The following is a 13606-nucleotide window of genomic DNA, read 5'->3' on the forward strand; positions in this document are numbered from 1 at the left end:
TATCCTGTGCAAGCTTCTTCATCTCCCAGTACTTACTGCAACCTACATCCTTCTGAATCTGTTTAGTGTATTCATCTCTTGGTCTCCCTCTACGATTTTTACCCTCCACGCTGCCCTCCAATACTAAATCGGTGATCCCTTGATGCCTTAGAACATGTCCTACCAAGAGATCCCTTCTTCTAGTCAAGTTGTGCCACAAATATCTCTTCTCCCAAATCCTATTCAATACCTCCTCATTAGTTATGTGATCTACCTATCTAATCTTCAGCATTCTTCTGTAGCACCACATTTCGAAAGCTTATATTCTCTTCTTGTCCAAACTAATTATCGTCCATGTTTCACTTCCGTACATGGCTACACTCCATACAAATACTTTCAGAAATGACTTCCTGACACTTAAATCTATACTCGATGTTAACAAATTTCTCTTCTTCAGAAACGCTTTCCTTGCCATTGCCAGTCTACATTTTATATCCTCTCCACTTCGACCATCATCAGTTATTTTGCTCCGCAAATAGCAAAACTCCTTTACTACTTTAAGTGTCTCATTACCTAATCTAATTCCCTCAGCATCCCCTGACTTAATTCGACTACATTCCATTATCCTCGTTTTGCTTTTGTTGATGTTCATCTTATATCCTCCTTCAAAGACACTATCCATTCCGTTCAACTCCTCTTCTTTGCTGCCTCTGACAGAATTACAATGTCATCGGCGAACCTCAAAGTTTTTATTTATTCTCCATGGATTTTAATACCTACTCCAAATTTTTTTTTTGTTTCCTTCACTGCTTGTTCAATATACAGATTGAATAAAATCGGGGAGAGGCTACAACCCTGTCTCACTCTCTTCCCACCCACCCAACTTTGTAGTCGATCCATATTCAGTACCCAAAACGAGTTATCAGACTCATAAGCAACCCAAGACAAGATTCGTGTCGGTCTCTTTCCCCTACACTAAAGACACTGAATCTACTACGCCTGTACAACAACAGTGTTTGTAAGAGGACATTCAGGAACCTCCAATGCATATCATCAAAACAATTCTGATCAGAGTCCTTCTTAAAGTAATTCAATTACACGGTCATTTTGCTAACCTCAAGATGCTATAGAAGGAAAGCTTATATATACATATAAAGAAAAACGCTGAAGCCGTTTCTGATGGACCACAGTTTCTACTCTGTAAATGAATATTTCATCGAAATAAGTGTAATTTTATAATGTGAAATTATCAGACATATTATAGCAAGATTGCTGTTAGCAATCATGTGTGCGATAAATTGTATTAATTGTTTGTGTTCAAAATGGTTCAAATGGCTCTGAGCACTATGCGACTTAACTTCTGAGGCCATCAGTCGCCTAGAACTTAGAACTAATTAAACCTAACTAATCTAAGGACATCACACACATCCATGCCCGAGGCAGGATTCGAACCTGCGACCGTAGCGGTCGCTCGGTTCCAGACTGCAGCGCCTAGAACCGCACGGCCACTCCGACCGACCAATTGTTTGTGTGATAACGTGTTAACGTAGTCGTTTATATTTGTGGTCAAACTTGTTGTATTAATGTAAGTTTACCGCCTCTGCATTTTCTTTTGACTTGTCCTATTTACGTGCAAGATGTCAGAGGATCAAAACAAAATAAATAAATTGTACAGAATTGTGCAACGTGTCTAACCACCCGACAACTGATGCATTCCGCCTCGACGCGGTTTGCTCATAGCTTCTACGTGGTCACTGGAGTTGCTGCAATTCTGGCGATGTGCCAGAATCCAAGTTTGTGTAGGATATCACTCATGATAAACAACACAAGTGGTGACTCTTTGTTGGTTCTTGGGGAGAGAAGGCACGACAACGATCATAGTCCACAGCCACACACCTCGTCTTCTAGTTGCTGGTGGAGATGTTCCAGGCCGAATGTACATGTCAAGACACGAATCACTGTTTTTCAAGTCTTCTCAGAAGACGATCGGAACGTTCAGAATGGCATTTACTGCTCCCCAAATCGTCTGTAATCGGCTGCCGTCTTCAGTATCATCTCGAACAGGATTGCTTCCGCTGGCCTAACAGAGAAATAGATTCAGTAGCTTGAAAATTTTGACATTATCTTCGCCGAATCTTAGTACTGTAGGCAGCGCTATTGGTTCCTGCTGAATAGGATGTTCCACCTACCCTCCAAGCTCTTCGAATGACCCAACTGGAGATTGTGACGCATGTTAGAATAAACGTTGCCTATCGTCTAGGTCCTGAAGTCATACCTAAATCATTCAGAAGACTGGTAGAGAACATTGAGAGTACCAACGTTTTGCTCACAGAGCTTCAACAAAGCTCACAATTTGCTGTACTGTCCCCAGAGTTAATGTTGGTCCCCTGTTCTGAGTCGAGTGGAAGGATTGAACCAGAGACTTGTATAGGTCTGTGACTAGGTAACCTGCAACATCCTGGGCTTAAGCCCTGGGGTTGAGAACAGTAGGGTCCCCTTAAATGGATCAGGTGTGCCCATTAGAGGTAGCTAACAGAGTGTGGGGTGTAATACGAGGGGTTTTTCCTTTTTAGATTAGGTGACTTTCCATCCGGTCCACTTAACGATAGCAGTAGGAGTCCTGAAGTGTCAGCATCAGATTCATAGAAATGCACCCTACAAGCTGGAATATTAAAACTCTAGTGATTAACTGTCGAAACATTCGTAACAAAGCGCCAGACTTTGCAATGCTCCTAAAAAACTATGGAAGTCACATTGCACTAGGTACGGAAAGCTGATTAAAAATTGACAGCAGTGAGATATTGGGAAAAAGTAGGCAAATGAGCGTGGTGCATTTGTTCATTCGTTCACTGGCAGACTTTGGGTCATTGATAGAATACTAGGAAAGTGCAATCAGCCTACGAGGAAGACTGCTTACAAATCGCTCGTGCGATCCATCCTAGAATATTCTTCTATTGTGTGGGATACCAAATAGGACTGATAGGGGATAATGAACATATATCGAGAACGACAGCATCAATGGCCACAGGTGTGTGAGTATTACAGAGATGCTGCAATAACTATGGCAGACAGCTGAAGATCAAATTGATATTACATTGTTATGCAAATCAATTAGACTGCTCAATCAATTACACCCACCCTTGCAACCCCCAACACCCACCCCCACCCCATATCCACGCCACTCTATCCGCTCCTGGATGATGTCATGTGTTTTCCTCAACCTGCACATGGGTACCCGCCCCTCCACCTCCCCCCAACAACCCCCCTTCCCCCTCCCCTCCCCACTTGCCCCCCCCCCCACCTAAGGGCATTTCGAATTTTTGTGGGAATTTCGAATTTTGGTGACAATTTTTTGTCCCAGGGCTGTGCTGACGTCGCACTCCACTCCCGACCCAGGAATAAGCGGAAAGTTACAAATGGCGGTGCCCTTTCCGGGACTCAAACGCTGGTCCTTCTGGATGGAAAGCCAAAGTGCACCCCCCAACATGCGAAAACTACCCAGATGCAGGAGAGGTAGTGTACTTTATTTATTTTGGTTGGAAGCTGAAGTATGGATTGATCCTAATTACGTAATTAATTATAAGGATCGGCCCAATTACACAACACTAATCAAAGCGCTACACAAGGACGGCCTAAAATTGCAATACAGCTCAACAATTGACGATACCATATAAGTCATGTTATCCTGCTGGAAAAAATTTCACAATACAAGTCCAAACTAGTGGCAGACACACTCAAACTCTACCCTTCACCTACAAGCTGGCGGGAAAAAGGCAGAAGTGGGAAGTACTATCTTCATTTTTTGGTGGGAAACATATTAAACTGATGGGATGCCCGTGTTGAACAGAGAGAAGTTGAATAAGTGAATTACCAGTAAGCAAATGTCTGAGGACTGTGTCTATCGCTATTTGACGTCAGAGTTCACTGCAGACACCTGCTTGACAATCACCCTACAGCCCAGCTAATCGAAGCCAATACACCCTACAACAACCGACGACAAATGCTTCACTGCTCTAATTACACATCAAAATTGTCGTGAAAAAAGCCAGCACTCGTAATGAATGGGTCATAAAGCAATGTACTGGGGCAAATCATCGTTCCAAAAGACTGTAGAGGGGTTAGTAGTTGAACGTGCATTGTCCTCGTTGTATGACCACAAGCTGCCAAAATTAGCGATCCTCTTATCTCTCCTCATCTCTCCTCCTCCCCTCCTTCCCTCCACCTACGAGGAGACACAGACTTCTTCAAACGGTCAATTGCAACAGCACGCCATGCGTTTATCTGCAGCTTACCCGCCGGCAGACGAGCGACACCCAGTCCATCTTAAGGCGACAGTGCAGCATCGGCCCTTCGCCGAGAGAAAAGACCATAACGTCGGCTGCCTGCAGAACAAAACGAGCTGATGAGGCTAAAATGTAGCCGCGCCCTGGACAGGGCACAGCTGTCTAAGACGATCACCCACACACTGTGCTCTGTAACAATTGTATTTAATGTCAATGCATCAGTTATAAGCGAGCATCTATTAAAAAGGAAAACACAATTGTAATGGTAATAAATGTTCTTTCACCACAAAAATTGGCGCAGTAAATTTTCTTTTAGTTTTATGAGCAAAGTCGATATAGATTTTAAATTCGACTGCAGGATACAATTCTCATCTCATTATTTTGCGACATCCAACAATGTGCATCGCCACCGATTACAGAAAACCAAAATTCAGAGGTTGGGCTGTATACCCCCTATACATGTCCACTGCATGTAAAATCAGGAAAAAACTTCCACTATTTATCTGCAAAAACTACAGATCACCGCTGAATGTCCTCATTATTTTGAAACTATCACTGGAGTAAAGAAAAAACGAAAATTTAAACTCTGAAGAAAAAAAAATCTATGTTAAGCAATTTCTTTCAGCTTGACGGACAAACTACACTACCTGAGAGCGTCTCTCGCATTCAAATCAGTGTCTGTAGATAAAAAATCATGCATTTGTGTATTACAAACCATTCAGACATGCGAAATAGCATTAGGGAATACAGTCTTTCAAGCCATTTGCTCACATGTCAGAAAAAAACAGAATCGTTTTATGTTCGACAACAAGAAGCTATAATTCAAGAGGACGTTACTGTTTTGTACACTATGGCAAGTCCCGTTTTAGCACTATGAAGCTACATCACATCGTCAATCATGAAACAAATCGTGAGAACCTGTCTTGCAATAGAACCTCTATTAGATTTTATCGTCTCTCTCTCTCTTCCATTACATCGAAACCAATTCCGGTTTGCATGCTTACATTTGACATTTTTTCTCCACAATTCCCCTCTACCGACCTGTGTTTAAAATTTCTATCATACAACAGACAATCACTCACAATAGCAGCATATTCTTGAGTTCTAGTTTTCTAAGCCATGTGATCATCACAGCCTGTTTCACGCAATCTGATGTTGATGATATTTCGTTTGTAGGGCGCTCAACCATGCGGCCATAAGCACCCATACAAAGTTCCAATTCTTTTACACTGTCAAATGTTCAAATGTGTGTGAATTTCTAAGGGACCAAACTGCTTAGGTCATGAGTTCCTAGACTTACACACTATTTAAACGAACTTATGCCAAGAACAACACGCACACCCATGCCCGAGGGAGGACTCGAACCTCCGGTGGGAGGGGCCTTTACACAGTCCAATTTCTTTACACAGTCCATTCTAGCCATCGTCATGAATGATGATGATGAAATAATGAGGACAACATAAAAACCCAGTCCCCGGGTAGAGAAAATCCCCAACCTCACTGGGAATTGAACACGGGACCCCATGACCCAAAGGCAGCAACTTTCACACACTCCGATCACATGCCGAGAAAAAACACTATCATTTTGAGGTTCCACAATGAGCTATAATTCAAGTGCATCTGCTATATAACTAGGTGTTATAAAGTGTGAAATAACAGAACTTGTGGTAACACCTATTTTTAAACATGCATTCGTGACGATAATAATAAAGCCAGTCATAATTGCATGAGAACAGACACATGTGATGTCTATTAGTTTTATGAGCAAAATCGGTGTAGTTTTGAGAGAACCATATGCATCCAAACTTTAACCAGCTATACCACTCATGAAATAGAAACTCCTACAAGATTTTACCGCAACTCTCTCTCTTCCGATATATCGAAAAACAGATACCATATGCGTGTTGATGTTGAGCGTATTGCATACACACGTATCGTTCCATTGGGGCTGGAGGCCAGTGGTAGAAGTCGCTTGCACAGATCTGCGCAAAGTTTTGTGGACTGTACTGATGGAAGACCATATCCAACAGACTATCAATCATAAGAGAGGGTTCCTGTATTGCTGCTCCATAAGCAGTTAAATACTTCTTTTTTTTTTTTTTTTTTTTTTTTGTTGCAACACATCCAATCAGTGTGTGTTGGCAGCTTGGAGGTGGGGTTAGTTAACGTAGTTAACGGATCAGTTTAATTGATTTGCTTATCAATTTGATAACCCATTACCCTATTACTGGCGCATACTATTCCGAAAATGCATACTTACTGTAATGTTTCAATGATAACTCTAAGAATGTACTACAATCCCTTACATATCGCTCCCGTAGTGGTCTTGCGTATAAGATTAGATCAATTACATCCGAGTGATTTAACTTTCTTCTCACTCTCCAAATGTGAATGGTGCAAATGGAATGGGTTGAAGCCTAATAACTGGTACAATCCAGTACCCTCTGCCATGCACTTCAGAGTAATTTTCACAATGTAGGTTTAGATAAATGGTCTCTGCCATCCGACGGTCTTTGTCTTTCGATGCAAAGATACAGGATGGCGCACAAATAGTTAACAAATTTCAACAGTGAATAAAAATGATACCTCTAGTTACATTTCATTCAAATGTCGCTCCAACCTGTTTTGTTTCACTGTAGTGTTGCTGCAATACCGCCAGTCTCTTGCTTCGCAGTTAGTGTTTCGCCATCGCCAAGTATGGACATTTATAGGTTCACCAGTGTGCTAATGCAGTTCTCCTTTACGTTGAATTGAAAAGTGTCACAGAAATGCAAAGAAGATTTAGGACAATATTCCACATGCGCTGGGCTGCATGAAGGAAAACAGTTCTACGATGAAAGAAATTTTGAAGGAGGAGGAGGAAGAGGCAATTCGTTGGAAGGAATACGACCTCGGCTACCGACTGTTCGTTCTCCGGAAAACTTCACAACGCTACGGATCCAAACAAGTCATCCCGGTGGGCGGCATGAGAAATGGGTATGTCCCGTCGCTCTGTACTTTGTAAAAAGAATTTTACAGAGTGATCTTATTAAGCTTTTCCCCTACAAAATGACTGTGTTCCAGAAGCTGACTATGTAGAAAAACAGAGAAAACTGAGTAGCCATTATGGGCAGAAGGAATGTGAAATAATGTTCAACACATGGTTCTCAGACAAAGCTTATTTCCACCTCAGTGGAAACTGTTCGATTTGAGGTAGAGAAAAACCGCAAAATGTTCCTGTTCATGAACAAACGAGGGAAAGGGACAGGGCGGGCAGCCTGGTCACAGCAGTGTTTTTGAACGAAATTGTCATTGCTGACCGATACGAGACTATGTTGGAAAATAACTTTGGGCCATATCTTCTTGCCACCACTCTTCCAATGAACACATTGTGGTTTATGCAAGAGGGCGCAACACCTCATATGGTTAATTCTATATTGGATTTTCTACAGGAAATATTCAGCAATCGTGTCATGTTCCGTCGTTAACCATAGCACCATCATGAGGGATTTTTTTGTCCTCCTTCAAGCCCAGGTTTACGCACATGCGACTTTTTTGTGAGGGTATTTGAAACGGCCACTGTCCCTTTGAGACCACAGAATATTATGGAAGTGCATGCCCAGATAGTGCAATTTTTCAATGACATACTCAAGACATGTCGTACAAAGCTGTAAGGAATCTGTGAACTCGCCTTCGCGAAATTATACGCTGCAATGGAGCGCATGAAAAACAAATGATGAAGTGAAATGCATTTCCATGGACCTTCGAGGTACTGTGAAAGACTGAACAGTGTATAGAGACCGCATTACACCATCACGACAAGAGAGACAAGGCTCTCTTACTGCACTGAGAATTCCAATACACAGCAATTTCCCGTGATCAATAGAATATTGAAAGAGAGGTTTGCAACTAAAAAAAGAAGACACCTGTACAAGTCACGAGGATGGACAAAACTTTTATTGTGCAATTTGCATGTGGAATTTTATCCCGCGCAAAAAGTGTACATAAATGCAAACAAATAGAGGCCAACCAACGTGAAAACTGGACAATGAAGAAGCAACAGAAGAAGTTATGTATTCCTGAGCAACAGCTACGAGATGACATATGTTTTCATGTAGCAATGCTTGGAGGAAAATAAACGAGGCCTGTCTAAAAAGTAGGCCCCACGTGCTGGCACACACTTAGCCCACCTGTCCTTCCACTGCTGGAAACACCTCTGGAAGTCTTCTTTTGGAATGGTGTTCAGTTCTGTCGTCGTGTTTCACATTATCTCTTCTCTACTCTCAAAATGGGATCCTTTCAGTGGCGTCATCAATTTTGTGAACAACCAGAAGTCACATGTAGGAGTGTCTGGAGAGTAGGGAGGTTGGCGAACGGCTGTAATTCCATGTTTGGCCAAGAAATTTTGGATCAAGTGGATGAATGTGCGGGGGCATTGTCGTGATGCAGTTGCCAGTTTTTCGCCATCCACATCTGGTCTTTTGCGCCGAACTGCATCACGGAGTTGCTGGAAAACATTTTGATAGCACTCCTTTGTCATTGTTTGTCCTTCTGGTGCAAATTTGTGATGCACAATTCCACGGGCATCAAAGAAGACAGTCAGCATCACTTTGATTTTGTTTCGCACCTGCCGCACTTTCTTCGGTCTTGGAGACTCAGAAATGTTCAAATGTGTGTGAAATCTTATGGGACTTAACTACTAAGGTCATCAGTCCCTAAGCTTACACACTACTTAACCTAAATTACCCTAAGGACAAACACACACACCCATGCCCGAGGGAGAACTCGAACCTCCGCCGGGACCAGCTGCACAGTCCATGACTGCAGGGCCTGGACTGCTGGGGTAATCCCGCGCGGCTTGGAGACTCAGGATGCTTCCATTGCGACGACTGTCTTTTTGTTTTCGGGTTGTACCCGTACACCCATGACTCATCTCCAGACATCAGAGTGTTCAGAAACCCAGGATCAGTGTTGGTGGTGTCCAGAAAGTCCTGTGCAACGTCGAAACAGAGGTCTTTTTGTTCCGACGACAACTTGGGCACGAATTTCGCAGCCACTCAGTGTTCAAATTAAGACACAAAACTGCATGTGCAAAATCTTTATTCACTCCAAACTCTTGGGCAATCTCCCGCATGGTCAAACAACGATCTGCCGTCACCAAATTTTGCACCCTCTCAACAACAGCTGCACTCCGAGCAGTTTGAGGCCTGCCAGAACGCTGGTCACTCTCCGCTGATGTGCGGCCTTTTTTGAATCGATTGAACCTCTTCTTAATTTGTGTTAAACCCATCGCATCTTCTCCAAACACCTGCTGAATCTTACGAATTGTTTCGCTTTGAGAATCATCAAGCTTTTGACAAAATTTGATGCAGTATCTTTCCTCAACACGTTCAGTCATCTTGAGAGAATCGGCAATCCGACGAACACGTTGTGTAGCACCTCATTCAGCGACTGACAGACAGTAACTGACGTGCTGGAAGGCGGGGACAAAATTCACGCATGCACATAAAGGTCTCTTCCTTTACTGTGTACAGTGGCGCCAAGCTATCGTCTCTATTTTGCGCGGGAAAATCAAAGGTCGGATACTTTTTAGACAGACCTCGTAGAACGTTGTCGCCTAATATGAACAGAGGACATTGACTGAAGACAAAGAAATAGTATGAAATGGGTGCAGACTGAATAAAGTCAGTACAAGAGAATGGAGTGCGCTCTTAAGTACGTGAGCAATTGAACGATATGAAGAGTGACTCCTGTAAGACATAGCACGCCTCTCATTTCGTGAACGGTTCAAGACATCGAAACAAGGTTTCGGACAAATGTTAGCAAATGGGCAAGTAATTTTGTAGCATGGTTAATGTTCTTAATTCTTGGATCTACAGAGATATTTAAGAGAGTGTGATGTTTTTAAAACAGAACGATATCGTTCTTAACGGCATTCGAAAGCTCTTGAAACGAATACAGTTACACAAAGTTTGTTCATGCTGGCATCGAAACTTTTCAAAAAAAATTGAGAAAGCCAGTATTAAAAGGCAAGCAGCCAGACTCGGCTATTCCGAAGTAAACTGGACCAAGTCAGCTCTCATGCCAAGTCTGTCCTAGTGTCATGTGTGTACACACATCTGAAATAGTTTTGGTAAGCGCTGTCTGATATGCCGGAAGTTAGCATGCGCTATCTCATACAAGCATCTGGACATCTAAAACTTGGCATTAATATGGGGTGTGTCCACCCTTCGCTTCTGTGATGCCTTGAACACTGCTGGGAACTCTTGACAGGAGGCACCTGAAAGTATGTGGAGGAATGGCCGCCCATTCGCCTCAAATGCAGAAACCAGAGGATGTAGTGATGTTGGGCGCCGGGATCTGGAATGAAATTGACATTCCTACACATCCTCAGTGTGTTCCATTGGGCTCAAGTAGGGACTCTGGGGATGCCAATCCATTTCAGGAACGTTATTGTCCACAGACCATTGCCCCACAGATGCTATTCCATGACAGATTGATTGTCATGCTGATACAAACAATCTTTGTCTCTGAATTTCAAAAATGGCTCTGAGCACTATGGGACTTAACTTCTGAGGTCATCAGTCTCCTAGAACTTAGAACTACTTAAACCTAACTAACCTAATGACATCACACACATCCACGCCTGAGGCAGGATTCGAACCTGCGACCGTAGCGGTCTCGCAGTTCCAGACTGTAGCGCCTAGAACTGCTCAGCCACCCTGGCCTGTGTCTCTGAATTGTTAATCTACTATACATAGTACAGTACTGTAAAATGAGTTCATATCCTCCTGTACCCTAACCACGAGAAACACATTCATACCATAACATCACCTCCTCTGTACTTCACTGCCGGCACTTCACATGATAGTAGATAACATTCTCCTCACATTCGCCAAACCCAAACCGTTCCATTGCCTTGTCATAGGGTATAGCGTGAGTCATCTCTCTACATCAGTCGCTTTCTGCCATTTGCTTTCCAGTGGCCTCACCCTTTACACCATTTCGAGTGACGCTTGGAACTGACTACAAAAATGTTTGACTTATGAAGAGCTGCTCGACCATTGTACCCCATTCTTTTTAACTCCCTGTGCACAGTCATTGCACCACCTGAGCTCTTGGTAGTACTCTGTAACTCATAAATAATTACTTCTACTGATGTCATGCTATTTTTACAACAACCCTCTGTAATGCCCAAAGTTTGCTGTGTGTCAGCACATTTTGTCAGCCTGGTCTGGGTTTTGCTGTGGTTGCTACTGCGCATTTTCACTTGACAATCACATCACCAACAGTCGACCAGGGCTGCTTTAGAAGAGTTGAAATGTTTCTGGTGGGTTTGTTATCCAGGCGACAACCAATGACTAGCCACATTCGTTACCACTCAGCTCTCCTAACTGACCCACTATGGTGTCACTGCTTCTCTACAGAAGACACGTAATTATACGCCTCGTTTTATACTGACGGATCAGCCTTTCGCGACATCTAGCAGTCAATTCCGCATTACATAGATTAGATTAGATTAATTATTCATTCCACAGACCCATAAAAGAGGGAATTCTCCTGGGTGTGGAACATGTCAGACAAAAACATTACAAAAAAGTAATTACAAAAACTTGAGTTTCATTAATTTTAATGATCCTCGGTCAATAAACAGTAAAATTATGTATATGAATTAAATTTAAACTTGTAATATTTACAGGTTTAATACTCATTAAATCCATCATTCAGACATTTGCTAGTTTCTTGGCTATTACAACCAAGTATTGTCAAAAATTAAAGTAAATTATTCATTTCAGTGATCATCAGTTAAGAACAGTCAGATTATGTGCAAGATTTAAAACTAAACTTCCACTATTTACAGACTTAAGACTTACATCTGCTTTCCATACATCCATCATTCACACAATAGGTAGTTACTTGGCTGTTACAACCAAGTATCGTCAAAAATTAAAGTATAATAAATTTTCATTAAAATGGTCAGCTGCACTTGTTGAGAAACTCATGGATGGAATAGAAGGAGTTGGCCACCAAAAATTCTTTTAAATTGTGCCTTGTCTGAAACTAGACTCTTAATGGTTGCTGGTAACTTATTGAAAATATGTGTTGCTGAATACTGGACTTCTTTCTCGGCAAGAGGAAGTGATTTTAAATCTTTATGCATATTGCTCTTATTCCTAGTATTGATACTGTGTACTAAGCAGTTAGTTGGAAAAAGAGATGTATTATTTACAACAAACTTCATTAAGGAATAAATATACTGAGAATCTGTGGTTAATATGCCCAATTCTTTGAATAGGTTTCAACATGATGTTCTTGGACTTACACTACTCATTACTCTTATTATACACTTCTGTACTCTAAACATTTTTTCTCTGTTTGTGGAGTTACCCCAAAATATGATACCATATGACATAATGGAGTAAAAATAAGCAAAATATGCCAGTTTTTTTATATTTAGATCTCCTATATCTGACATCATTCGCATTGCAAACACAGACTTGTTTAGGCACTTTAGCAGTTCGTTAGTATGTTGCTCCCAACTGAATTTATTATCAACTTGTAATCCCAAGAATCCCAAGAATCCTTTTCTCTGTTTGTGGAGTTACCCCAAAATATGATACCATATGACATAATGGAGTAAAAATAAGCAAAATATGCCAGTTTTTTTATATTTATATCTCCTATATCTGACATCATTCGCATTGCAAACACAGACTTGTTTAGGCACTCTAGCAGTTCGTTAGTATGTTGCTCCCAACTGAATTTATTATCAACTTGTAATCCCAAGAATTTTACACTCTCAATTTCTCCTATTTCCACGTCATCATATTTTATACACACACCAGAAGGAAATCTCTTGGAGGTCCTGAACTGCATATAGTGGGTCTTTTCAAAGTTGGATGACATGAATTGGCTATGAACCACTTATTAATGTCAGTAAAAATTTGATTAGCTGCCCTTTCTAAATTTATATTTGATTTACTATTTATTGCAGTGTTTGTATCATCTGCAAATGGGTGCCCAGATACTTCTGTCCAGTTAGTGTAAAGTACACATTATTATGGCAGGTCCAGCAACTTTTATTGAATGCAATAGCCTCTTCTACCTCTCTTTCCTTTGAATTCTACCACATTTCCCGGCTACTTCTGCGAAAAGTTTCAATGCCAGCATTAACTTGTCTTTTCAACAGCTTTCGTATGGTGTTAGAAAAGCACATCGTGCCATTTCAAACAAAAGTTGGTTCAATATATTTGTAGATACGAGTATTAAGAATATTACCCATGCAACAAAATTATGTTTCCTTCTGCATCCCATTATTTGCAGCAAGTGTTGTTTCGACATCTTGGTCTCTTAGTATGTGAAAG

The 13606-nt window shown here is 41.6% G+C and overlaps 1 protein-coding gene and 1 long non-coding RNA gene across 3 annotated transcripts in view; one reads left to right on the plus strand and one right to left on the minus strand.

Moving 5' to 3' along the window:
* The window catches only part of LOC126470560 (PAS domain-containing serine/threonine-protein kinase), a 426440-nt gene that overhangs the window by 341654 nt on the left and 71180 nt on the right, over nucleotides 1-13606 (minus strand). The window contains exon 2 of one of the 2 annotated variants that reach the window (XM_050098516.1): nucleotides 4272-4357. In XM_050098516.1, the coding sequence (XP_049954473.1) occupies nucleotides 4272-4349 (78 nt within the window). In that variant the 5' untranslated portion in view covers nucleotides 4350-4357. Of the gene's footprint in view, nucleotides 1-4271; nucleotides 4358-13606 lie in introns of those variants that run through there. The other variant, XM_050098533.1, reaches the window with a different exon arrangement.
* LOC126470601 (uncharacterized) overlaps nucleotides 1-13606 on the plus strand; it is a 43144-nt gene that overhangs the window by 29316 nt on the left and 222 nt on the right. The window lies entirely within an intron of this gene.

This window comes from Schistocerca serialis, chromosome 1 (assembly GCF_023864345.2).
Source record: "Schistocerca serialis cubense isolate TAMUIC-IGC-003099 chromosome 1, iqSchSeri2.2, whole genome shotgun sequence".
Lineage (NCBI taxonomy): Eukaryota > Metazoa > Arthropoda > Insecta > Orthoptera > Acrididae > Schistocerca > Schistocerca serialis.